The 27925-nt window shown below is 38.6% G+C and overlaps 1 protein-coding gene across 1 annotated transcript; it reads right to left on the reverse strand.

Moving 5' to 3' along the window:
• Positions 1-8497: 8497 nt before the first annotated feature.
• Positions 8498-9580, reverse strand: LOC149173176 (serine/threonine-protein kinase EDR1-like). Its single transcript, XM_089427886.1, has 2 exons — positions 9413-9580; positions 8498-9227 (listed from the first exon to the last, which is right to left on the reverse strand). Exons 1-2 carry the CDS (start codon positions 9535-9537, stop codon positions 9086-9088), a joined length of 267 nt encoding a protein of 88 aa, XP_089284012.1. The 5' UTR covers positions 9538-9580; the 3' UTR covers positions 8498-9085.
• Between the last annotated feature and the right edge of the window lie 18345 nt (positions 9581-27925).

Here is a 27925-nt window from a genome sequence, read left to right on the forward strand (position 1 = left end):
TCTGGAGTGCATACACCCTAGCTAGCGCCTCACGTTCAGTGATGGAATAGTTCTTTTCTACATTGGATAATCTACTGCTTGCGAATGCGATAGGGTGGTCCAAGCCTTCTCCGCCATCCTGTGTTAGTATTGCCCCCATTGTTATACATGACGCGTCAACATGTACATGAAATTCTTTCTTCCAGTTTGGGAAGACTAAAATCAATGCGGTAACCATCTTTTCTTTCAATATATCCAAGCTTTTCTTACAATCATTGTTCCAGTAGAATGAGACATCCTTCTTCAATAATTTTTCCATCAGCACGGTGATCTGGGCATAGCCTTTGATAAACTTTATGTAATACCTCGTATGTCCCAGAGTAGCACGCATCTATTTCACATTTCTCGGTGCTTTCAAGTTTAGAATAACCACAATCTTCGTGGGGACTACCATCAGCCCTTGTCTGCAAACCACATGCCCCAATAGGTTCCTAAAAGGAACACAAAACAAACATTTCTTAAGGTTGAGCACGATCTGGTATCTTCAACAGGTATCTAATATCAAGCGCAATCTCGCTAAATCGCGCTTAACCAGTCCAAATATAGTCCAGTCATCAAAATATACCTCCAGGAACTTATAAATAAATTCCTTGAATGTTGCAACAACCATGCGCGAAAATATAGAAGGCGCATTCTTCAACCCAAACAGAATTACAATATATTGAAAGAAACCCCAATCAGTCGCGAAGGTTTTCTTGCTCCTATCCTCCAGCGCGATTTTGATTTAGTGGTACCCAAAGAACCCATCAGTGAAGGAGTATGCTTCCTGGCCACCTACGTTGTCCAACACTTCATCTGTGAACGAAGTTGGGAAAGGATCATGCACACAAGCATCATTCAGCTTCCTAATATCGAGGCATATCCTTATCTCATCCTTCTACTTCTTCTCTTGCACCACCATTGGGCTTACCCAGTCGGATTCTTCCATAGGCTCAATGATGATGGCTACTAGCATTTTGTCTAGCTCTAAGCGGACCTTCTGCTTGTATTTTGCGTTTAGGCGGTAAGGCCTCTACTTAACTGGCTTCACGTCGGGCTTTAGCGTGATCTTCATCACTCCTAGGTCTCTGATTATTCCTTTCAAATCTATAAACTTGGTAGGGAATAAGTCTTGATATTCGTGGAGTAATTCAATGACCTTATCCACCGTCGCGTCATCCTAGTAGTCTCCAATATTCGCGAAGTTGGGTTCTGCCTCCGTACCAATGTTCACCTGTCTTGTTTTCACTGGTGCAGTTATATCAGGGTTCTTAATCTGTGGTCCCTAAACCTCGCGGTGGCCTTCTATCTCTGGAATTTTAATCTTCTGCAGATCCTCGTCCTCTTCTTCAAAAGTTACATTATAACATTCCAGCACGCAACTTAACTGAGTAGCCCATTCAAGCTATGTCAAGACTAAAGGATCCTGTGGTATCCTAAAGATGGTTGCTTTCAGCTCTTGTAGTGCTTCCTCAATACTATCAAACCATTCCTCAAAACTAAAGGTCATCATGAATCCTTCGCGCAGAATATCCTATTCACCTATCCCATGGCGAAGCTCTGTTTCGATATACAAATTCATTGGGATAACATACAGGGTATGACATAATAGGTGAACCCACTTAGGTTGTGGCTTTTCTCCATAAGCCTATGTCCACTTGACCAGATGTGCATGAAAATCATCCTGCCCATCATACTTGTCTGTCAGTCACATCTTAGGCTTCCCAAATCATGTTCACATCATTTTTCTACATTCGCGCCAATCATCAAAACTCCCCTTGTGCATACCCCACCATCTTACGGGTGTAGCGCACATTGCCCAGTCAAAGGCATGGAAGCATTGTTTTTTTGGCACTTCCCTTTCGAATGCATCCAAAAAGGTATCTACCTCATCCAGGCCATCATAAGTAGGCATATTTCTTACCTCTGATGATATGCAGTGCAACAACTTGGTCATCATATTGAAATTCACCGTAGTTACTTCATGTAACCGATTCTACCAGCGTTATATTTCTTTTTTGGAGTCTAAAGTGCAAGAACTCTCGAGCTCCCATGTAATCCTCCCATCTGTGGTGGAATTTACCCAGTCTTAGTCTCACGTTGTTATCTTATAGATACAGTCCAAGTCATCGTCACTCTCATAGTCGTGGACTTGTTCTGCATAGCGCGATCCTTCAGTAAGATATAGGGGTATTATTACGCACAACGATTTCTTCTCAAAGATCATCTTTCAATTCTTCATATTGATTACCCCATTCATATCAATAGCCCAGTCAATTCCCAAGAGCGCAGGGTAGTGATTGTTGTCATCAACAATCTCTATTACTTCAAAATCTGCTAGCATGCTCACTCCCTCAATATCCACGGTTACTCCCTGCAACCACCCCATGGGTATTATTTTTTGTTAATTTTCCATCCTTAGCTGAATTGGAGACCAATGCAGCACAAGTCTTCCCATTCACTCCCATGTCTATTTTGGTAGCACATTTGCATCTGATCCAAAATCCAGAATGACTTGATCCATCTCATATTCTCTGATATGCACGGTCAGTCTCATTTCACAACCTGTCCTTGTATTATCCTTTCTGATCTTTTGGACTAAGCGCGTTCACCTGGCACGGTCCCAGCACATCTAGTGATAAGTTCCTGTAACCCTTTTACGGCCTTACTATTGCACAGTAACTTCATACAGGTTTCGAGGAAAGTTGTGAGCATAGATGGGTCCATCTCTAGCTCAGGCTTATCCTTTCTTCCTAAAGTGGAGGCCTCAATGAAGCTCTTCTTAGCTTCCATGAAGGTTTCCCGAGCGTACTCCAAATCAAACTCAGCCTCTTTCGCCGGGGCTTTGTGAAGCCATGTACTATCTTCCGGGTGTTTTCCCTTGTCATCCCCTATCGCGATTCCACTCTGGAGCACTATATTTACATTCATATCTTCCTTGCATGGCTCAGACCTCATCATCTGCAGGTTCTGAGTCAAGGGAGGTAGTAGCGCCCCTTTGTCATGTATCCCAGCTATTAGCGTAGGACAATCTTCAATTTCATGATCAAATAGCATGCAATACTTGCACGACGGGTGCGTTGGATTAGTGCAATCACAAGCATAGTGTCCTAGCCCTCCAAAATTGTAACAAATCAATTATCTACTACCTCTACCAGGTCCTCCTCCGCCTCGGCCTCGTCCGCACCCCTGAAATCCTGTTCGCTCCATCCCTACATTCTAGTCAAGGGGCCGCGATTTGGACTGAACCCTGTAGGTGGGAGTTCTATCCATCATCAATTCATAGCTCCTGTAAGTACGCTTGTCATGTCCCACCAACCTATAAAAGTTGCAGAACAACTATTGCGGAGTTTTCATATATGTCTGTAACAAGTGGCAGTTATCCGTGGCATATTTTTCGGCTATTTGATAGAGAGTGCACCACAAAGTAGGCACCACGCTAGGTCCTGCTTGAGCTGCCGGCCTTAAAGACATCGGTCCTCCTCCTGCAAGGTAATTTGTAAATACCAGGCAATGTTCTTTGTCATGACCCTGACTCTTGCATTTCACGCACCACACTTCTCCGCATACCTCTAGCCAAACCATCATATCCTTCTTCAAGCTTTACATCTCAAGGCACAGATTCTTCAGGTGCGCGTGGATCTGCTAAACTCCTAGATTTGGATCTTGCATCGGCGTCTCATGTCGTCTCATGGAAATCTCCAAAGCCTCTGCCTAAGTTGTTATATTCTACAGCGATAGCGCACTCCTCAAATGTGGTAGTAACGAAGCCACAAACCACTCGCGATGCTATTCATATGTGAAATTCATGTTGGCTTCGCAGATCGTACATTTTTGCCTTTGATCTAGTTCCCAAGGCATCTCGCCTGGTAGCATCGTGATCTCTTTGAATCCCACAATTGATTGTGCTTCATATTTAGGCCTACTAAATTACCTATTCAGTGTTGCTTGGATGTCCACTACTCTAGCATTCGGGTTATCACTAGAGTACTTAATATACCAAGTTAGCAGGCGATCTTTCATAACACTATCCAGGGTTTCCTTCTTTATGTTATCATCTGTAACACCTTGAGCTTCATATACAGCCCTCACAACGAACTAGATTTGGTCTGAGTCCTCATTTCCCAAGCCTTTGAACAAAGGCAACTTCACTATGTTTGCCATACCAAATTATGGTGGTGGTGGAGGTGGTACGGGTGAAGTTGGAGGTGATAGCAGTGAAGATGGAGGTGGTGTGGGCGGATGTCGTATTTGCGGAAATCCTTGTCTTATCAATTGAATAGAACTTTGTGGAGAGACCTTCGCTATCCCTTCTTCGTCCCTTTACGGTGGTGAAATCAAGGGGCTATACTCTGGACCCTTATTTCCTTCGTTTCTGTAACTTTTTCTGCTTCGCGTAGTCCCAAACATCAAGGTAACTGCATAACCCATTTTTCACACAACAATATTTTTATCCAAGTATTCAGAGATTTTACATACTTACCTCATAATCCTTTGAAAAAGCATCGCTCTGCCTCACTATAGCTGACTGAGGTGTCAATCACAAACTAAATAACAAATCCTCCTATAATGCGATCGAGCCAATGATCGATGGTGTGCACGATCTTATCCTCTGATGCTTCCAACCTTCACACTAGCTCTAGGGTCCACACAATAGGACCGTCAAGTTTGCATCTTCCTTGGCTATTTGCTAGCTTCACAATCCACTCATATAGCTCAGTAGGGAAAGAGGTGAAAAAGATTTGGGAAGCCTAAGATGTGACTAACAGACAAGTATGATGGGCAGGATGATCCACCCATGGATCTGGCCAAGTGGACACAGGCTTATGGAGAAAAGCCACAACCTGAGTGGATTCACCTATTTTGTCATACCCTGGATGTTATCCCAATCAATTGGTATATAGAAACAGAGCTCCGCCATGGGATAGGTGAATGGGATATTCTACGTGAAGGATTCATGGTGACCTTTAGTTTTGAGGACGGGTTTGACGGTATTGAGGAAGCGCTACAAGAGGTGAAAGTAACCATCTTTAGGATACCGCAGGATCCTTTAGACCTAACGTAGCCTGAATGGGTACTCAACTAAGTCGCACGCTGGAATGTTATAATATAACTACTGAAGAAGAGGGTGAGGATCCACGAAAGATTAACATTCCAGAGATAGAAGACCACCGCAAGGTTCAGGGACCACATATTGAGAACCCTAATATAACCACGCCAGTGAAAACTAGATAGGTGAACATTGGTATGGAGGTAGAACCTAAGTTCGCAAAGATTGGAGACTACTAGGACGACGTGACGATGCATAAGGTTGCTGAATTACTCCATGAATATCAGGACTTATTCCCTACCAATTTTAAATATTTTAAAGGAATAATCAGATACCTAGGAGTAATGAAGATCACGCTAAAGCTCGGCACGAAGCCAGTTAAGCAGAGGCCTTACTGCCTAAACTTGAAAAACAAGGAGAAGGTCTACTTAGAGCTAAACAATGTAAACTTTGAAACGGGAACTGATACTGTTACCCGTTTTGTAGAGGTGGCAAAAAAATGACCCGATTTTCAAAAGTGTTGATGCAGAATACACATGTTTTTTTTAGAACATGGTTTTTGGAACTTTAATTTTTTTCATGTGCGTTAAGTTTTAGAATGGTAGCGAATGGTAGTGATTTTCATCCTGATTTTAAAAAGTGAGTATTCTGCATCATACCCTTTTTTTAAAAGACCTATTTTTTGAATATCCATTTTTTTAAAAGACATAGTGTATGAAATGTAAAAAAATATTTTCTAAATTTGATAGTTTTTGAAGTCGTCATTGTATTCATATTTTCTTGTTCTCTATCTTAATTTTTTTTTTTTTTAGTGGGGTTTTTATTGTTTTGCGTTTTTAAATTAGAAAGTCGATAGTTTGAATTTTAGATAATCTACATATTTAGACATCCTTAATTAATTTTTCAATCCACATGAAATAATTGTTTCTAAAAAACAACATTTTTTAACAATGGACATAAAAAATAACCATTTTTAACATAAACATAACAAAAAAACTAAACGTTTTGATAATTTTTTGCTAGAATTAACATGTCAAAATCACAATTTTTATACAAAAATATTAACTAAAAATGGTCAAATAATAGTTTGTTTATGAATTTCATGTCAAAAAAATAATAATAACAACTTTTTTTTCAAAAAATAATAATTAACTTACTCGACTCACTATCCAAGATTGGCAACGCATCCTTGCCCCATCGTTTTACCCGAACGACCAATTTACTTATATTAATAACCGTAAGAATGTTACATGTTTATATAAGTAAAATTGTCCCGCGATCACATGTTTATATAAGTAAAATTGTCCCTCAATCAAATGGTATTAGCCACTTCAAGTTCTCAAGAAAACACAATAAAATAGACAAACTCAAAGATGATCTAAATGTCTAACTCCTATCCTCTTTAGCAGGCTTGATGGACTTTTTAGAAACTTTATTTTATATGGTACTAGCCACTTCAAGTTCTCAAGAAAACACAATAAGATAGAGAAACTCAAGGATGATCCAAATGTGTATTTTATGCACTCTTGAAAAATGGATCGAATCAAAAATTAAAACCAAATTATGGATCGAATTAAAAATTAAAACTAGAATATGTATATTATGCACTTGAAGCGGGGTTCATAAAATGGATCGAATTAAAAATTAAAACTAGAACTTTACTATGATGAGTCTAGATGAGAAAAAGGGGGAGATTCAATGAATGGAACTGGTAGTGCTCTTATTCTACGATATGATCTAGGAGCTTAAAATAGTATACATGAACATGGTCAATGAAGTTCACACCTGGAATGACCAAAAAGGTGGGAAGCATCAGGTCACTTAATGCTAGATTTATTTTCTCTATTATAGGACTTGCTAACAAAATATTTATTTATGCAAATTAGAATCTTCCCGAGCTTAGGATCTGAGCATTCACCTATCAGGTTAGATGCAGATCATGAAGCTTGAGTTGAAGGAATTAAAATTGAGAATTAAGCAATGGAACTGAGTGGAATTTTGGAATATCTTTCAAGAAAAGTGAAAGATGGACAAGTAGATGGAAACGATCCAAACATCCATTATTCAGGAGGGAAAGACGAAATATTGGGTGGAAGAAAAGCGAAATTTGCTTCACGCCCTTGAATCTCGATGAAAATAAGATGAAATACTTTGGCATCAAAATCCGAGAGTATAATGGCTAAGGAAAGGCTAAAATAATACATGATTCCACAAAGCCCTATTTAAGCATCAACATAATAATATGACCTACTCTTTCACTTCAAGAGATGGAACTTAGCTCGTTGAGAATGAGGGCATAAAGGAAGAATTGGTCTCCTTTTACAAGGAAATTGTTTAGGTCGACATATTCGATAGGGAAGATGCTATATCAAGAATCACTAAGCACATTCAAAATTGATCACCCGATATCATAATGCAACACTAATGAGGGAAATATCCTTCTGTGAAGTTTAAGAAGTGGTTAAAAACATGTCAAATAACAAATCCCCGAGCCCAAATGGATTTACTATAAACTTTTTCAAGGTATGTTGGTCATTCATTGGTAAATAAGTGCATGTTGTGGTAGAGGAATCAAGATGCACTCAATAGGTATGATATGGTTTAAATGTTACCTTTCTTACTTTAATTCCTAAGACTAACAAATCCAATGCTGACAGTAGCTTTAAAGTAATAGCTTTGTGTAATGTGATATACATGATTGTCTCATCGTTCATTGTAAAGAGGCTTAAACCACTGTTGGGCATGGAAAGTACGTGATTATTTTGTGAATGGAAAGCGGGGGTCGATTCCCGGAATCGACCCGCCGCCGGGTCGGGCGGGGCGGAGTGGCCCATAAGAAAACAATCTCCACATCAAACCAACAGTTAAACTGAATAATTTAACTTAGCTAAGTGAAAAGTTGGTGGATTATAATCCGGACTGATTCGCTAAAGAGCATTGAGACTAGTGGCCGTCAGAGTTCATTGCTATAGATATTGCTGAAGGCTGGACCGACAAATAGCATAACAACCTATAGATCAATTAAATACTACCAATTGAGCCAACAGTCGGTGCATCGCATTCACCTTCCGTTTGGGCGATATGCTTTTGTGGTAGCTTCATGTAATCCGGCGACTTATTTGTTCAAGACGTACAACGTATACATTGAATGCCAGAAAGATTGCATTTTCATTATAATGTCCACTATGATGCAAATACAGGACTTTAGACAGAAACATGGGCATTTGAAGCGCCTAGATTTCCCCAGACTAGACTTTTATTAAATTATGTAAATTATGCACAAGTCTCTTATCGCCCATTTAAATAAGTAATAAAAATAGGAGATTCTCATTATGGTGCAATATCAATAACTTGTTTATAAGCATCAATATAATGATGGTTTTTCTCATCTGTTTCGAGGCTGCATGGTTTGTGGTAATCGAACAGCAGTTGTGAAAAATTGCGGATAATTCATATTAAATAAGCCATCTGAGGTGGAGGTTTCTACACAAAAATGCCCTTCTCAATGCGTGTTTTTTATGCAGGAAATAAACAATGCAGTGACCTAGTCACGTTTGTCCCAAATGAACTGATGGTTTAATATGATTTTCTAGCACAAACCATCGCAGCCAGTTTTAAAATGCCCATCTTTAAGGAGACCTTTCATTGAAGCAAATCGTGGAAACTCATACGAATCAATTCTGTAAAGCTCCTAGCCGAACAAACATGGCTTACACCACCTTTACAAATAGACAAAAGGTTTCACGCTGATGTGATTTGCCCGAAGTGGAATGTGTGAATCTGAAAGTTCTAGATCTCCAAGTGGGGCATTTTGTTTTTTCTTTCCACCATCAGATACAAAACGCTTTACACATTTTTTTTAATCTCATCTCGGAAGTTGTAGCTTTGCACTAGCCATCAGGCATAAATAAATACGAGCTACAGCTCAAGTTGAAATATACAAATAGAGGAAACCCCTCTAGGTCCATGGATACGACAACAATTGATGGGGAAACTCTCACGTATATTCAGGTTATGTCAAGGTGTGCAATTAGCATTTACAATTTGCTCTTGTGGTGATACAGGACAATGTATATCTAAATGAGGTGGAATAACAAGCCTCTGCAATGGCTTGAGAGCAGCCATAAGCTGTGCGAATGAAGGCCGTAAACTTGGATCGCTGAAGAAAGAATGCAAAATGGAAAGAAAGTTAGATTGTAAGAAAACATCAATTTTTTTCACATTAAGGTACTGCAGAAAGAAAAATTATTAACGGTTTCTCCCGGATAGTTTAAAAATTCAGGTGTCGTAAATTATTGCAGAGTCATGAAAGTTCCAAGGTGGGAGGGCATAGAACTTGCTTACCTTTGCCAACATTCCCTGATTATCCTTGCAACCAATGGATCTAAATCTTTGGGAATATCAAGGCGTCGATTCTGGAAACCAACAGCACCAACTACCTGCATAGGATTCATCCCACTCCATGGCATTCGCAGTGTAGCCAATTCCCATAGTATTATACCAAAGCTATAGACATCACATCTGTAAAAATACCATGTTGACTATGAGATGCCTCCTGAATAAACTAACCTGTATTTTCCATCCCATATCAAAATACTAAGGTGCAAAGTTAGCAACTTGGACATTGTCCATGAAGTAAAGAAGTTCTTGAGGGTTTCACTTCATCACACACCGATTGTAAAAAAAAAAACAGAAAATCAAAATTTAGAAATGGAAAGTACGTGATTATTTTGTGAATGGAAAGCGGGGGTCGATTCCCGGAATCGACCCCCGCTTTCCATTCACAAAATAATCACGTACTTAGCTTTTGTTTGGATATTTCTTTCCCCCGTTTCTGCACGCAACCTTTGCTTACTTGGTATTATTGAAGTTTTTCATGTTGGACTGGTCAAGATATATCCCGGTCAAGCATTTCCTGGTATCTCCGAAAAGACATCTGGTGCTGCAACCTCAAGTGCTCATAGAATTTAGCTATGAATTCTTCGGCTTGCCTGTCCACCTCATGGTCGTTATTTCCTTCACCGGATGAGCTCGATGCTCTTCGAGACAGAGGAGACAACAATGGGTTCAGTTTCTCGAGGGAAGGCATATCACTACGTTCAAGGCAATCCTTGCTGCAGGATCCGTTGTCGTAGTCCAACATGGGAAGGAAGAACGAAAGCACTGAGCTCTTCCTTGTGATCTTCAATTGGGTGTGGACGAATGCAAGAACAGTGCAGAATATGTGTGGGCAAGTGGTAATGTTTTCTCTTGGCTAAGGGATTGGCCGGGCTGTTGCTGCAGGAGAATTCATATTCATGGAGCCCAAAACCCCCATCGCTGTTGCCTCTGGAATGATGGAACACCAGATTCATCTGGCTTCTGTGTGAAAGTAGATTTGGTTATCAAAAAGTCTAGTAGTTTAATGTGAACCTGACTGCATCCACTTAAAAACTACTCCGCAATTAAGAAGTAAAGAGATGTGATGTACATGAATTCATATAATGATGGAAGTAGCCAGTAACTAAATCTACCTTTCATAATGGCAAGTTTCAGCTTTCTGAAAAAGCAATTGAAAATCAAGAGGATGATAAATATATTACTGAAATGTGGTGGATTAGTAGCGTTACAGGATTACAGGCATTTTCTTTAGGTACTGGCAGTTTTGGTTATTTCCGTGGAGTTTTTAGGAGTAGATGGAAATTGAAATAAATGCTAGGTATAATTTTCAGTTTCATAGAAATTCCGGTCAGTGATTGGAATCAACCTTTGTGTTTCAAAGGTTTTTGAATAAGAGGTGGGGCAATGAAATGTTTTATTTCATATGCATGTATTACCTTACTGCAGTGTTTTCTTTCTGCAACGTTATGCAATAGTTTGACACTATTACAAAACTTGTGGTTCATACTTGCAGTATCGGAAATCTCAAGTATAAATTTAATCGTGGAATGTTGGAAGTGTTTAATTGTGAAAATGAATTAGGTTTCTTTTGAAAATAAGTTCTGAATAAATGAGCCAAAGGGAACATGAATGGCAGTATGTGCTTCGTCGGAGTATAATTTTTCATATACAAATCATAAAATATGCTCTGCGAATTATTATCATTTATAATGGCCATATTGTAAGGACATTATTGTACATATTTTATTATAGTAATGATTATGAATAAATGAGATGCTCATTATATAATGACCGTTGATGACAATATTAACTAATAATTATGCCAATAGAGGTGATATATTTTGGAACTCGGCTTCAGTAATTTAAATTCTTTATAAATTAAAAATTGTTTGGATGGTTAGGATTTGATATACTACGAATATTTTTCGCCTAAGTCATAATGATTAACTAAAAGGTTTGGGAAATGAGTGATTATGGTTTTCAGTTTCAAAACCAGGAATATGAAATCAAGTGTTTTGCCACCTGCGACTGCTTCTATTACCTTAGCGTTTCTCTTCAGCTGCTTATTTCAATTCGGATTTCAATCAGCGTGGTGATTTTGTGTGTGGATGGCCCCGTTTTAACAACTACTGCAAATCGATTTGGAAGCATCCAAGACAGTGAAGTTGAGACCCAAACTTGTTATAGGACCGCCAAATATAAAGGATGATTTTCTTTCATACTTGTCATATTAATTGAGGATGAAATTGGATTTGGAATCATCCAAAATAGTAGTCGAGACAACTTGTTATAAGATAGCCAAATATAACAGATCATTTTCTTGGTAGCAGTTCTAATTGAAATGCATAATTGTCTTATTATGATAAAATATTTAATTTTGTCCATGAGCTAAAAGCTTACTTTTCAAATCCAACCTCACTGTTTAAGAATCTTTGAGAACTTTTCAACAATTGAAATGAATGTTTAACTAGCAACCCAAACCTATTCTGCAAAAAAGTACCATAATGAGAACTCATCAATCGAAATAATGTAAATAAATGTTAACCAACAAAACAAGCCCCATCCTCAATAAAGCACCATAATCATCAGTTTCATTGTTCAATATGATAGGTTTGTTATTAATATAATATAGATAGTTTTGTAGTGTTTTCACCGTACATATAAGCATCACAACCGGATTATTTGCTTTCAATATAGTGCCAAATCAAATAATCCTAACGCTCAAAATGTGGAGTGCTACAGCAACATCAATGTAAAGTTATCTGATCCCTCAATTTAATGTATTGGATCTAAATAAACATAAGCAAACAATGGTTTCGAGTATTGTAACAATGATATAAATTTAGTTGATCTCTCAATTTAATGTGTTGGATTTAAAAAAATATGAATGCATGTACTTATTTACCGTATCTATTTTATGGTATTATATATCTTATGTATATAGCAGTTGATAAATTCGGTTGTGCCATATATACAGGTTGGATAATAGAGGTTAGGGCTGAAGTCAATACATGGTAGTTTTTTTTAATCACTGAATCTGAATAAAATAATTCAAGTTAGGAATTTAAATTACAATTTTGGGTATAGATAAAGCGCGAACCTGAATTCGAGGAATTTGAGTTTTTGTCTCCCTTCATTGCTCTTGAATTATGAGTGCACCAAATTTATCTTATTACATAATAATAGAAATGGCGGATGGATGCATCTTTCTTATGTCGGGTTCCAACAAACTCTAGGATTCAAGCACTATTCCTTATGCCTATTTTATATTGAAGCCCAAATGCTTGAATTGGGGAATTTTTCAGATTTATTTTCATGATCAGAGAGAAAAGAAAGAAATATTTTTAAATGAAAATTTTCAAGTCTATATTTATGATTAAAAGGAAATAAGAGAAGCAACAGTAAATTGAAATTAAAAATGATTTCAACAGTAAATGAAAAACAATCAAACTAGGCCTAAAGCCTCTTACAAAACAATATACGATAAGGTCATATATTCAAAAGCGTTTCACTATCTGACCAAAAATTATTCAATGCTTACAATGAGCTTGTTAAAGACCTGGAGGGGACTTGTAAATTAGAAGAGTACAAATAAACAAGAGGTACCTACTTTGTCAATGGGGTCTAGCTTAGATGATTGAAAGGAAAAAAATTTAGATTGTTATCCTCTCCACCTGGGTTCAAAATCTTGCTTGTCACATCTTTGCCCTTCATGAACCAATTGTTGTTTGAGGCTCTTCATGAGCCCTGAGGAATATCTTACCCTTGCTTATCAATGGTGAGAGTGCTTGGTTACACCATACATGTAAAAAGATCAAGAGGCAACTACAAATATGCCAGAGTTCTTCTTGTGAAACCTCACATCAAAAACCCATTTAATGATGTTAAAGAAGCAGCCATCTATCAAGTTCTTGTATTTGTAGACTATAATCACTAGTCATATCCAACCATATTGTATCAAATCGAAGTGAACTGGGTGAACGATATGCCATTGGGAGGGAGACTAATGGAATAATGAAATTATTGTTTGAAATAGATACCAAGTTGTCATTCATGGACAACCTGGAAGAGTAATGTGGTGATGTTCATCAGGCATTTGGGAGTTATGTTCAAACGATTTTCCATTGGCTCGACAAGTCATGTTCCACCGAGATCAATGGTCAACAAATATGTTGGGTTGAGAAGTAGTGAGGGAGTTAACTACCTCGAGAAACATGATAACTAATATGACCCATATCATTCTGACAAAAGGAGGGGGCTCCAACTTTGGGGATGTAGATCATCGATGCATGAGCATATCGAATCATAAGGTAGCAAGGGGGTTAACTACTTCAAGTCACCTGATATGTTGTAGATTGAGTTAGTGCTCCACCACGGGACTTAAGCTCTAGCGTTGATTCTTTTATTAAGATGAGAAACTATTGATTTTGGTTGAAAACATGTTAAATTTATACTGAGGAAAGAAAAATGATATTCTACCAGAAACATTAATGTGTTTTTTCCTTAAAATTTAACTTTGTTTGAGACATAAAAAATTGGTTTTATTAGCATTTTTTAAAAAGTATGAAAATTGACCCTAAAAAAAAAATCATTATTCCAGTATCAACACTTTCATTCTGAAGCTATATTTTGCAGGAAAATTTCGTAGAAAATTTCGTAGAAAATTTCGTAGAAAATTTCGTAGTCACTGCCATTTTTAAAACAGCCGCAAAATTGACACCTAAAAAAAAAATCATTATTCCAGTATCAACACTTTCGTTCTGAAGCTATATTTTGCAGGAAAATTACGTAGAAAATTTCGTAGTCACTGCCATTTTTAAAACAGCCGCAAAATTGACACCTAAAAAAAAAAAACATCGTTCCAGTATACACACTTTTCGTTTTGAGCACTGTTTTTGTGGTTTTTTTGGGGTTTTTGGGCCAGAGTTCCCGTTTTGAGTTTATAGTTCCCGTTTCAAAGTTTACATTGTTGCTAGACAAAATGCTAGCAACCAACATCATTGAGCCTGTGGAAGAATCTGATTGGGTAAGCCCAATGGTGGTGAAAGAGAAGAAGCAAAATGATGAGATAAGGATATGCGTGGATCTTAGGAAGTTGAATGACGCTTGTGTGCATGATCCTTTCCCAACTCCATTCACAGATGAAGTGTTGGACAACGTAGGTGGCCAGGAAGCATACTCCTTCACTGATGGGTTCTCTGCGTACCACCAAATCAAAATTGTGCTGGAGCATAGGAGCAAGACAACCTTCTTGGATCTCTGTATACAGGTATTGGTCCAACCACTGTTCTTTTGACACTCGCGGGATTCTGTTCTCCTGCACCGCGAACTCATGAATACTTTTGTCCAACTAGCCTTCGATTTCTTTCTTAGTTGGATTCCAGTGATACGAAATCACACATCTCTCCTGCAGATTCCGGTCCCAGAAATGGAACCATTTGTTGGCTTATGGGGGCTTGACCTAGGTTTAGCGTTAGTTAGTCAAACAAATTCCTACACTACTGGCCCTTTTGGCATCAGCCCATGGAGCGCAAACTAAAGTCTCACCCGAAGTAGTATGGGGGGATGCTGGAACCAAGTTTCCACACCCTTAAGATGGTTGTGATGTCGGTTTATTCCAACTATACCTACCTTCGCGCAGGTTTCTTATCCATCTACTCTTCCGTTCATTACCTTCGCAAAATATTACAATTAGCTTCCACGTAGCCCTAACTAGGGGCTGATATGCTTTCGCGCTACTAGGGTAGCGAGCTTCGATATCTCCCAAACTAAGCTAAGTATCTTACTTATCTTATTAACATATCTTAGTTAGCTTCATGTAAACAAATGTTCTTACTTGTGTTTACTTAATCAATACAGTTATACACATTCGCACATCATATAAGCATTAGAAGTGAAATTCCTACCCAATATAATAGATGCATAAACAAGAAATAAAGATGCAAAAATTATAGATTACTTCTCTTTATTGATAATTCCAGATGTTTATAGACTCGACTCACCCTGTGCACTCAGCTGCAGGTGCTCGCAATCAGCTGCAAACTTCTAGGCCTTTGCGCACTCAGCTGCAAAGCCTCTACCTACGCTATGACCCAAAACCTAGACCTCTGCTTCATAGTTATCTCTCATACATCTTGATTTCTTCCATATATTATTCCTATCTACTTAGAGCATAGCTCTTAGATCTTTACAACCGAAATTACATTATTAAAATAAGGGCAGACAACCCTATGACTCTTTAACATCTACGCGCTCCACGACCATAAAATGCAGATTCTTTACATTTGGATTACAAAAATTGGACCAAAATATGGGCTTTAAGCCCCAAAACTGCCCTTGGGGGATCCCACGCCCAACATGGGCATTATGATTTTGTTGTTTTTCCATTTGTCTTAACTAATGCTCTAGCTACATTCATGTGTTTGATGAATAGTGTGTTGCATCCATATTTAGATAAGTTTGTTATTGTGTTCATTGATGATATACTGGTATATTCTAAAAATGAGGAAGAGCATGCCAAGAACTTAACAAAAGTGTTGAGGTTGTTGAGAGAGCATATGTTGTATGTTAAGCTCAACAAATGCACCTTCTTTTAGACCGAGGTACACTACTTGGGACATGTTGTCTCCAAGGAAAATATTGGAGTAGATCCAGAGAAGATAAGTGCCATCATGGAGTGGGTAGCTCTTAAAAGTGTCAATGAGGTGAGATATTTCATAGGTTTGGCAAGATATTATAGGAGGTCCATCAAGAAATTCTCGCAGATTGCATATCCAATTACATCATTGCAGAGGAAAGGTAAGAAATTTGAATGGATTGAGGAGTGTGAGGCTAGATTTGAGTAGCTTAAGTAGTTTCTAACACATGCACCAGAACTACAGATTGCAGATCTAGACAAAGAGTTTTTGGTATGTACATATGCTTGCAAGAGAGGACTTAGTGGAGTCCTTATGCAGGATGGACAGGTGGTATCTTATGAGTCCCAGAAACTAAAAGAGCACGAGCAAAATTATCTCACGCATGATCTTGAGTTGGCAGTGATTATACATGCATTAAAGATGTGGAGGCATTATCTTCCTGGTAGGCAGTTTGTGCTTATGAGTGATCACATTGGATTGAGGTATTTGTTTGACTAGCCAAATCTGAATGCCAGGCACACTAGATGGTTGGCCACAATAAACGAGTTTTATTTCGAGATCACATGCATCAAAGGCAAGGAGAACAGAGTGGCAGATGCTCTTAGCAGGTTGGTACAGGTGAATCACTTAGCAACTATGAGCTCTTATGGGATAGATTTACATGACATGATCTTGTAGGCAAGACAACAGGATGTGAGATATATGGAGATTGTGCACAAGTTGCAGCAAATTACAGGTACAGATACAAGTACAAGCGATAGTATAGGTGCATGTACAGGTAATAGTATAAATATAGGTAGAGGTGATGGCACAAGTACAGGTACAAATAGTGGTACAGGTATAGGTGATGGCACAAGTGTAGGTATTGGTAGTGGCACAGGTAAAGGTGCATAGGGCATGGATTATTGTCTTACGATAGATGGATTGTTCAGGTTCTAAGACAGGATATATGTGACAGATGACAATGACCTCAAGAATGTGATCTTGAGGGAGCTTCATGCGAAACCGTATTTACGTCACCCAGGTTACCAAAAGACACTAACAACAGTGAAGAGATCTTACTATTGGCCAAACTTGAAGAGGGACGTAGCAGATTTTGTGGCTAGATTTCTCGATTTTCAATGAGTGAAGGCAGAGTGAAAACATCCAGGTGGACTCCTACAGCTGATCACGATTCCCGAATGGAAATGGGAGGTCATTTCCATGGACTTCGTCACAGGGTTGTGAAAGATAGTGAAGCAACATGATTCCATCATGGTCATTGTGGACAAGGTAACAAAGGTTGCACACTTCATTCCCATAAAGTCTACATTCTCAGCTAGTAATATGGCATGGGTATTTATCAAAGATGTGGTTAGAATACATGGTGTCCCAAAGAAGATTGTATCAGACAGGGATGCAAAGTTCACTTCCAAGCTTTGGAAGGCATTATTTGCAGGTCTAGGCATAGAGTTCGCTTCCAACACAACTTATCATCTGCAAATGGATGGACAAATGGAGAGGGTTAATAGGATATTAGATGACATGTTGAGGATGCATGTGATGTGTTATCTCAAAATCAGACCCTGGAAGGATGCTGACCAGGAAGACCTTAAGTAACTATTTCAAACCTACTTTAGGCTGAGGCTTAGCCTCCCCAACTTGAGAGGGCTCTCTCAAAGGATTAATGATTTTTGATTATGATTAAGATGGCTAACTCTTATGAAACAAAGATAAAAATGTAAGTGATGGAAACACAATTAAAAAGTATCCATTGGGCTTATGGAGTCAAAATCGTTTCAGTATAACAATGATATCAACCTTATATAGAAGTCAGGACATTTAGATTTCAACCATTCAGAACACACCAGAAACATGTAGGACAACACAGTTTATAAATATGTGAAGGAAATTAGAGCAAAATCAGTGATTTCTAAGTAATCACACATATATACCACTACAAATACTGAGGATAGGATAATACACAACATTCTGAACAGTAAACTCCTTCTGATTCCTGAGAAGTAAATCCAAGTATTGTATTACTAAAAATGAGTCATATACATAGCACAATAGTTCCAATTTCTCTGAAATTTTCCAACCCCTGGTACATTGTCCTCTCTCCTATATATAGAATTCTTTACAAGGCTGAGATTCCTCCTCCAGCATGAGGGGAACTCGAAGTCTGCTTGCTATGACACCTATTCAAACTTTAACTACTTATTAAATGCAACAAACTGCTAACTAGACGTTTTAGAAACCTAAGACAATTAGGAGTCTAACTCCACATCATGCTGGTAATAACATTAATTACAATCAAATCTCGTTCTCTGACAAGTGGTCTCCTTCAATTTAGCTGTGGTGGATGTTCGAAGCTCCTTACTGGTCCTTAATGTCTTATCCCTTTACTGCTGCTGAGAAGTAGGAAACTGCCCTGTTTTTATGCTTTTGGTTTCCTCAAAGATATTCGGAACCAATTAACCATGTTGATCTTCTTTAATTACCCAACCATCTATTTGAGTGCCACATTCTTCATGTGCTGTAAGCCTTTCCCATATACATGTGTGATGACAAAAACCTTTTTAAATCTGATTGAAAAGTCATTTACAATACTATCATTTGTATAACAAAAATTTTAAAATTCATATAACTTATTTCCTCTTGTTTTGCCGTGGCTGGTTGCTTGCACGTTGTAAATGATCTTTTCTGAGATTTCCTTTCAAAAATGTTCCCTTGGTCCCTCAAAATTCGTCGACTGGACTTTAATTATGCAACTACATAAGTTTCGTAGCGCACTACGAAATTGCTGTGTAATCACAAAACACAGTTTAACACCAAAATCTGACTGACTTGAGCCTCTTTTATCTTGACATATCCCTTTAAACTACCCTGAAGCTATCAAAACTGAGTAGAGATGTATCATTCTTCAAGAAACTGTAACAAGGTAAATCATCAAAATTTTGAATATAACTTTACTTGTTGTGTGGTTTCCTTAAGGAGTTCTTTCCCGCTGGCTTAGTTGCAGCTTCAACTCTTCAATTTGTCTCTTTATGACCCTGATCCCAGCTCTAAGTTTCATATTAACTCTTCTGATGAACTTTGCTTCTTTTATTGCGGGGACTGTCCAGGTATAATATTGTGCATTGCAGTCAACCAGCTCGGGTATTTGAAATTTTTTGTCTTCCCACAGAGCTTGCATTTTGTCAAAATGGGCTTCCTTGATTGCATGCTTCCTAGAGGCTTTCTTCAATCTAGCAATTTCAAGACCTGCTAACCTCAACTTATCTTTCAATTCTTCAACACTAAATTCCTTTTGCGGGGTAATTGCCTTCCCTCTATCTTCTTTATGCAATTGTGATGATGTTTCTAATGAAGTCACACGTCTGTCATGAGTTTTTACGATCTCCTCTGTTTCACCTGCTTCTGGTAGTATCTCCTGTATCTGTTTGAAATTCCTCGTTATGGGTCTTCTGGGCTTAAAGACAAATTGAGCAACCTGATCATCAAACTTGAGCTTTTTCGAGGCTTTATTCTCTTAGTTTTGTCTTTCCCTGATTCTATCAAATCTTCTTGAACCAGGGGAGATTCTTCAATATCAATGGCTTGTAGTAAGTCACTCAAGTTTCCCTTTGAAACAGGGTTTTCCTCAGCAACCACCTTCTTGCCTTTTTCCTTGGCTAATTGAGTCCTGGTCATTCTTCTCTGAACTACTTCTCCTGTAGATGATTCACTTCTACCTTCTTTGATGTGAGTTTTCTCTTTCAGGGACTACTGGGGTGTGTCTTGGATAACCATTGATCTGGCGGGCTCCCTTACTTGTTTCCAAGCTTTCAATTTTGTGAATCTCTTGGATCTTGTTTCTGTATGATGACCAGTTGTTGGTGGATAATTTTTCACAGCTTGGGGGCTGAGACCAGTTTCATTTTTAAAGCCAGACATAAACATAAACGTGGGTCAGTCTCTACCTACTCTCTGGAGTTCATGCAGAACGATCAACTTAACTAAGCCGTGGTGAAACAATGAGGTCTCGCAGGCTTCTTTCCTTAGTTGCACCTTGTCACACATTTTGCTTAGGCTATGAAATAAGTAGAAAGGTAAATCAAGAGATATCTTCCCTGTGAAATGCAGCAGAAGCTTGAAATGATATGAATACACCTTATTATATCTCCCTTCACAAGTAAGGTACCTCTGTATGCAGGTAAGCAAATTGGCATATGAGTCCTTGACATAATTTCTAGGCACAAACTTGTTTAAATCTGAGTTAATGAATTTCGGCTTCAGAAATTCTTTGCAGGGGGTCATATCAAATTTGAAATTTTTAAACCAATTTTCTTGTCCCCTTGGAATCTCAGTAACTGTGGATATTACCTCTGGTGATATTTGCAATTCAAGCATCCCAACCTTTGAATTCAGTCCTGTGAAATTCAAGGCAAATTCCTTGGTGATTTGTGCATGACCTCCCTGGAGTTTCTCGCAAAAATTCCAACATCCAACCTGCTTGAATGCATGCTCAACTTCTCTGTTCTTCAAGATAATGTCTAAACCTTCAGGTTCGTTCCTCAAACATCTCCCTGACCTGTGCTCTTTTCTTTCTGTAGATCCTTCCATGAGACTTCAGCGTAATGAAGGTTTGAAATACTAGCACTGCTCAATCTTCGATCCCTGCCTCGCTTGATGGCTGCCTCGCTTGATAACTACCTCACTTGATGTACAATGAATTCAAATTGAATGCTTGCAGATTTGTTCCTCATGCAATGAATACAATCATAATTATGACTGTGAATGTCTGGCTCTTCTTGAAACTTGCAATCTGAGTGTACCAAGGTACCTAACGACTGTAATGATGAAGATGAGTGGTTGTACATGATAGGTGAAGTGTATAAGCTGATAGCGGATGATGCAACCATAAATGAACTTGACATATCTAACAGTTAAGAAAGATTTGCTACGGATTGCACGAATCTCCGATTTCGTAGCGCAGCCAGTGTAAAATCTAGGTTATGCGCTACGAAATCACCTAAACTGCGCTGCGCTACGAAAACACCTAAAGCATTTCATAACACTTAAGAACCTTTACAACGAGCTTGATAAAGAGAGTCTATGTAAGTTATGGGACCAATGGTGAATGAGAACGGACTATTGACCTTTATTTAACCATCCTACCAAGACTCTTAAGGCACTAAGACTTAGATACTAAAGCAAACATGGAAACACTGAACTCGGACTAACACCTAATCCTCACAATCAAACTTGATGTGAACATTTTAGAAATTGCTTCTTTAAGTGATAACATGATGCATCAACATCGAAAGTGGGAAGATTATATCCCTTTTGGTTAAGTTTTCATACAACAACGGTTATCAAGAGTGACTAAGGATGAGTCCTTTTGAGGCATTGTATGGGCAAAGTTGTAACACTCCCCTTAGTTGGGGCGATCTGGTTAGAAAACTATTGATTGGACCATATATGTTGGCAGACAAGGAACAGGAGATGCAGGTAATCAAGAAGAATCTCAAGGTAACAAAGGATAGGCAGAAGAGTTATGAATACATGAACAGGTTGTTCAAGGAGTTCCAGGTTGGGGAATAGGTGTACTTGTGCATCAAACTGAAGAAGAGATCCTTGCGGATTGGATGATGTGCCAAGATAACGCCACAGTTTTGTCGACCCTTCAATATCACCAAGAGGATTGGGCCAGTAGTCTATTGACTTGCACTGCCTCCGACAGTGAAAGTCCATGATGTTTTCCATGTCTCATTTCTTAAGAAGTATGTTAAATATGTTGATCATGTGATTGACTAGTCGGTATTGCAGGTGAAACCAGATTGAGAATTCTAGCTAGAGCCTCATTGTATATTATAGAAAAAGGTGCTCATGCACTGGAACTGAGCAATAGAGCAAGTTAAAGTGCAATGGAAGCACTTTGGGCCTGATGAAGCTACATGGGAGAAGGTGGATCATATGCGGGCCATGTATCCTTCCTTGTTTATCGGTTGAGGCAAAGAAGCTTGATATGGTGGTTTGGTGATTGCTTATGGTGGTTGGTAGTTGCTTTATGGTGGTTTAATATTCGCTTGTGATGGCTTGGTATATGCTTCATGGTAGTTTAATATCCTTTTTCTGTTGGTTTAGTATATGCTTTATGGTGATCAGTAAATGCTTTATGATGGTTGATATATGCTATATGATGTTTTGATATATATATGGTTAGATATGATGTTAGTATATGTTTGATATATGTTTGGAAATATGATTTGGCATATGTTTGGTATATATATTTTGATGATGTTGTTATATGTGCACCCATGTATCGATGTAAATATTGTAATGAGTTGTGTTATAAAGCTCCAATATGCAGTATGGGTGTTATGTTATTATGCTATCATGCGGTTAGTTAGCATGACATTATGATGTCATATGAGTTTGTCTTGAGCAAGACTTTCATTGTAAATACTATAACAAGTTGTGTTATCAAGCTCCACTATGCGATATGTTTTCCTGGTGTCATGATGTTCTTCTCTGTAGAAAATATTTCATTGTAAATACTGCATCGAGCTGTGTTATAAAGCTCCATAAGAATTTTGTCTTCTTTAAGCAAGTTGTTGAGGTATATGTGTGATTGAACACCGAGGATGGTGTCCCCCAAGGGAGAGAGTTCTGTAATAGCCCTGGTGAAATTTCCATGTAATAAATGTTAAAAACAATAACCACAAATGACTGTGATCTGAAAATCACTCTTGAGTGATCTCAGTTAAATATTTATTGAATGAAGGTATTACAGACTCATGTGATGGTGTGTGTCTATGTTATTTTAGGCAACGGATCGATCAGATTGCAAAATACACAAACACTAGAAATATGGAAAACAGCAAGAGAAACACAGTAAGCAAATACAACACAACAAATTAATAAGGAGTTCACCCTATCCTCCAGGACTATGTCTTCGATCTAGCTTTCAGTGGTGGCCTTCTTTTATTGTGTCTTTAAAGCAGAGATTTAAAATGAGGAGCTCGATTTGAGTCTCCTGAAACAGAATTGCTTGGTAGGCTGGTCCTTGGATTCCCCAAGCCACTAGAGTGCATAGACTTTTTTCCTTACCAGCTCTTGACCTCTCTAGTCTTCAAAGGAAGGAGCCCAATGTGTTGCTCAATTCCCGATAGATCCTCTCATGGATTGCTTGAACTTCTCAAGCTTTTTGTCTGATCGATGTTGCCTTATGTTGCAGGTTAGCTCGGCTCTCTGTCTTTCTACTTCTTACTTTATTGTCTCTTCTTTCTTTGTTTCCTTTCTTCTGTCTTCTGTTTTTTCATGGCTTTAAAGCCAATCGATCTCATGACTACTCACTTCCTCTTCCACCCCCGTCAGATCACCTACTGCTGCTCGCTTGGAGTTCCCTGTCTCTACGTCTTCATCAACGGCTCACAGGGAGTGGCCACTTGTCCTCTTACGAACTGCACCAGCTCTTCCTCAATGGTTCGGTTTTTTGATTACGTTGTGGAATGAGTCATCTTCCAACTCAGCGGTCAAATCAGACGTCAAACTTCTCTATGTCGCTGCTTAATTCCCCTGCCAATTCCGATTCTCCATCAAGCGCAATTTCCACTGTCAGATCTGGAGCCCCCAGATCCTACGACATTCGCTCATTTCACGTGGTTAACTTGCTCGACCGTTAGCACGTGATGAGCGGCAGTTTTCTCTCTCATCCACCTGCCACGCGTCGGTCGCGGAGTGGAATCACTCGTTGTTCTCCAAATCCGGTCACTGCCCAAGGGTTCCCCCGATATACTGCCAGTTTTGGAGCGTGGGTCCCACCTTTCACCTTAGTGCTTTCCCCAGGGTTTTCCAGTTTCCATGTGATCAAGTGCTTCGGGGCCTTTCCTTCTTGAGGGTTTTTTCCCAGCACTTAGCGCGTCAGAAATGCCCTCTGTTTCCCGATCCGGGCTTCCCAAGTGCCAGTTTTGCCTCCTGCGCAGTCTCCATGGGCTTCGATTAGCGCGCTTTGACCGAGGTCCCCGTCGTTCCTCACTAGCTACAAACTGCCATTGTCCAGAGGTCTTCCTGATTGCTCTGTGTTCATAAATTTTGAAGTCTGTCCTATTTTGATACAGTCATGGCTCTTTGATTATTTTCATGGATCCAATTTGGATCACGGCCTTCCCACTGAAAAAGCTTTTGGACCACCAAAAGTTGATTTTCAAGCATCGACTAAGTGAGGATACAATTGTCTCACTTGTCCAATCTCTATCCACTTTCCACTGCTTAGCTTTGAACCCTTGAGCCCAATTATAAGGTACTCAACATCTCCCCTGCATGTCGTCCTCACCTTCCTGTCTAGAACTGTGTATTCCTACAATTCATTAAGATATTCAGGTAGCAGGTCATCAAGAGAAGGCAATTGACTATGCTCTTTGAGATCCTCAATCAGTGAGGGTTCAAACAATCTCAAGCAATCTGCATTTACGACTAAGTAGATGTGCATGTAAGCTAGAAGATCAAGGCGAAATGCATTCTTACCAATCTTCTCAAGTATCCTAAATGGTCCATACCTGATGGGCTTTAGCTTTTTACCTTCACCTTGCATCCTGTCCTTGCTGATGTACAGCCAGACTTGGTCACCAACTTGGAAACTATGCTCCATCCAATGCTTATCATGCCTTGCCTTGTATTTAGCTTGGCTTTTTTCCAGTTGTTACTGTACTGCCTGGTAGATCTCTTGGATTTGTTCAATGAACCTAGTTGCCATGTCCACATCACTATGTCCCTCAACTGTGGGTCTTTACCAAAGACAAAATTCAAAGGAGACCTTGGTGTGAAACCAAAACAAGTCTCAAAGCGAGATCTCTGTGTAGAAGAATGTTTTGCTATGTTGTAAGCATGCTGCACATAACACAAGTGTTCATCGCAAAGCTTAGGATGTTTGCTGCAATACCCTCTGAGTAATTGGATCATTGTCCTATTAACTACTTCTATCTGGCCATCAGTTTGTGGATGAAACGCTGTGCTTTTCTTCAGTTTGGTGTCCATCAGTTCCCACAGACTTGACCAAAACTTCCCCACAAATCGGGTGTCTCGATCAAATACAATGGAAGTGGGTAATCCAAAATGAACCCATACATGTTCAAAGAATAGTTTTGCAGTTTTTTCAACTGTAATCTATTTATTACAAGGTATCAAAATACACATTTTGCTGAACCTATCCACAACAACATATAGATAATCATGACATTTCCTAGATTTAGGTAGTCCTCCAACAAAATCCATGGAAACACTTTCCCAAGGGTGAGAAGGAACTGGTAATGGAGTGTACAAGCCTAGTTTTCTATTGTTGGGCTTGCTTTTAGCACACATAGTACACCCTCTTACATATCTAGAAACTATCTCATTCATTTTTGGACAATAACAAATTCTTTGCAGCTGTGCAACTGTTTTACTTACCCCAAAGTGACCTGATATTAGAGAAGTGTGTGCTTCTCGAATGATATTTACTCTTTTAGTTTGTGGAATGTATAACTTCCCACAATGGCATAAGAGTCGGTCCTTTACATGATAATCCAATTCATCTACTCTTCTGCCTTGACTTAAAGTTTCATATACATCTTTAAAGTCTATGTCTTGAGCATATTGTTCAATGTAACTCTCATGTAACACAGAATTATGCTTAAGTATAGTAAATGCATTTATAATGGGTCTAGATAACATGTCTGTAACTTTATTATGTATGCCCTTTTTATATCTGAGGACTAAATGAAACTATTGTAGAAAACCCATCCATCTGTAGTGTCTTGATTGCTGCAACTTAGTTTGGGAGTGTAGATATTGAAGTGGTTGATGATCAGTATGTATTACTGTTTCTTTTCCCATTAAGTAATGTTTCCACTTTTTCACACTCTACACTAATGCATACAATTATTTATCATATGTAGGATAGTTAACTACTGCAGAATTAAATGTCTCAGAATGATAACATATGGGTTTACCGTGCTGTGTCAACACTGCTCCCATGGCATAGTCACTGGCATATGTTTGGATCTCAAATGGTCATTGAAGATCAGGCAATGCTAGTACAGGTGTTGTACTAATCTTTTCTTTCAAGGTGTCGAAGGCTTTCTGATGTTTACCTCCCCACTGAAACACCTTGTTCAATCTTGTTAAAGCATGTAAGGGAGCTGCAATTAAGGAAAAGTTAGAACTGAACTTTCTCAAATATTGTGCTACTCATAAGAAGCTTCTCACTTCTGTAGCAGACTTGGGTTTAGGCTAGTTCACAATGACTTCCACCTTAGAGGGATCTATCTTTAATTCACCACCCCCTACTATATAACCCAAATAATTCAAAGATGTTTTGCCAAATTCACATTTTGAGAGTTTAACATAAAGTTTCTCTTTTCAAAACATCTAGTGTCTACTTAACATGCTTTAAGTGTTCTTTCCATGTTTTGCTAAATATCATAATGTCATCCAAATACACAATAACAAAATCATCAAGCAAAGGTCTGAGTACATCATTCATTAATCTCATGAAAGTAGCAAGAGCATTAGTTAAGCCAAAAGGCATAACCAGCCACTCATACAATCCCTACTTTGTTTTGAAAGCAGTCTTCCATGCATCTTGTTCTGCGACTCTGACCTGATGGTATCCATTGTGCAAGTCTAGCTTGGAAAAATAAACAACTTCCTTCAATTGATCTAAAAGATCATCTATGCAAGGAAGGGGATAATGATTTTTTATTGTTATCTTATTCAGTGCTCGGTAATCAATGCACATTCTCCATGAGCCATCTTTCTTTCTCACTAAAACGATTGGTGACCCACATTGTGATATGCTCGGTCTAATAAACCTTTTCTCGAGCAACTCCTGCACTTCCTTCTTTATTTCATCATTCTCTAAAGCAGACAACCTATAGATTCCAATGTTACGCAATGAAGCATCTTGCTGCAAAATAATATCATGTACTATTTCCTTTTTGGGTGGCATACTTTTAGGTTCTTGAAACAAGATATCATACTCTGAAACAACATTTTCTAAATCAGCTTGTTGTTCAGCATTATAGCCCTCAAATACATTGGTTTTATTAGGTTTCTTTTCCTTTACAACCATCAGTAAGAATTGTTTACATGAATTTATCATTCGTTTCATCTGCCCTGAGTTTATGAGAGCATAGTTATTCTTAAGCTTATGAGCTCTTACAAAGTATTCGTTTCCATCTTTGACAAGAAGATACTTGTTCTCAGATCTATAGAAAATAGGTTTTTTGTCATACAAGTAAGGACTTCCTAAAACAATTCCACATATATCCAAAGGAATTATGTCTAACTCAACCTCATCTACAAATGCTAACCCAAAAGAAAACTTGAGTTTGCACTGTCTAGTCACTTGTAGTTGTGCTTTGTCATTCAACCATCCTAATGGGCATGGTTTCTTGTGAGGTGTAGTTACTAATCCCAACTTCTTTACAATTGCTTCAGAAATTAAATTTACTTGTGAACCACTATCAAACAAAGTATCAATCTTTTGATGTTTGGAAATAACTCGAATATGGAAAATCTCATGTCTTTTTCTCTCATTTTCTTCATGAACAATAGATTGTGCAGAATTACTAGTAGATGCTTCAGAATTCTTACCTTTTATACCTGTGGCTACAATAGTTGTTTCATCTCCTGAGTTTGACCCCAAATCCTTCTGAATAGCTACAACAGTCTTCTTCTTCTTTCCCTCCAACTTCTTAGGTCTCAGCGCTGGGTGCAGAATCCAACAATGCTCATCATCATGCCCATCCTTTTTACAGTGAGTGCATGAAGCCTTGATCTTCTTTGCAGTATTAGCCTTCCTTGCTTTCCTTTTCTTCTTTATTTTCTCCTT

Source organism: Pinus tabuliformis, chromosome 4_2, assembly GCF_031772625.1.
Source record: "Pinus tabuliformis cultivar Carrire ecotype Pingquan chromosome 4_2, CPIR1, whole genome shotgun sequence".
Taxonomy (NCBI): domain Eukaryota; kingdom Viridiplantae; phylum Streptophyta; class Pinopsida; order Pinales; family Pinaceae; genus Pinus; species Pinus tabuliformis.

Coding starts and splice junctions, on each gene's coding strand:
- LOC149173176 (XM_089427886.1), bottom strand. CDS start 9,537: ATGCCATGGAGTGGGATGAATCCTATGCAGGTAGTTGGTGCTGTTGGT. Junction 9,228..9,412: donor ATCAGGGAATGTTGGCAAAG/GTAAGCAAGTTC, acceptor TTCTTTCTTCAG/CGATCCAAGTTTACGGCCTT.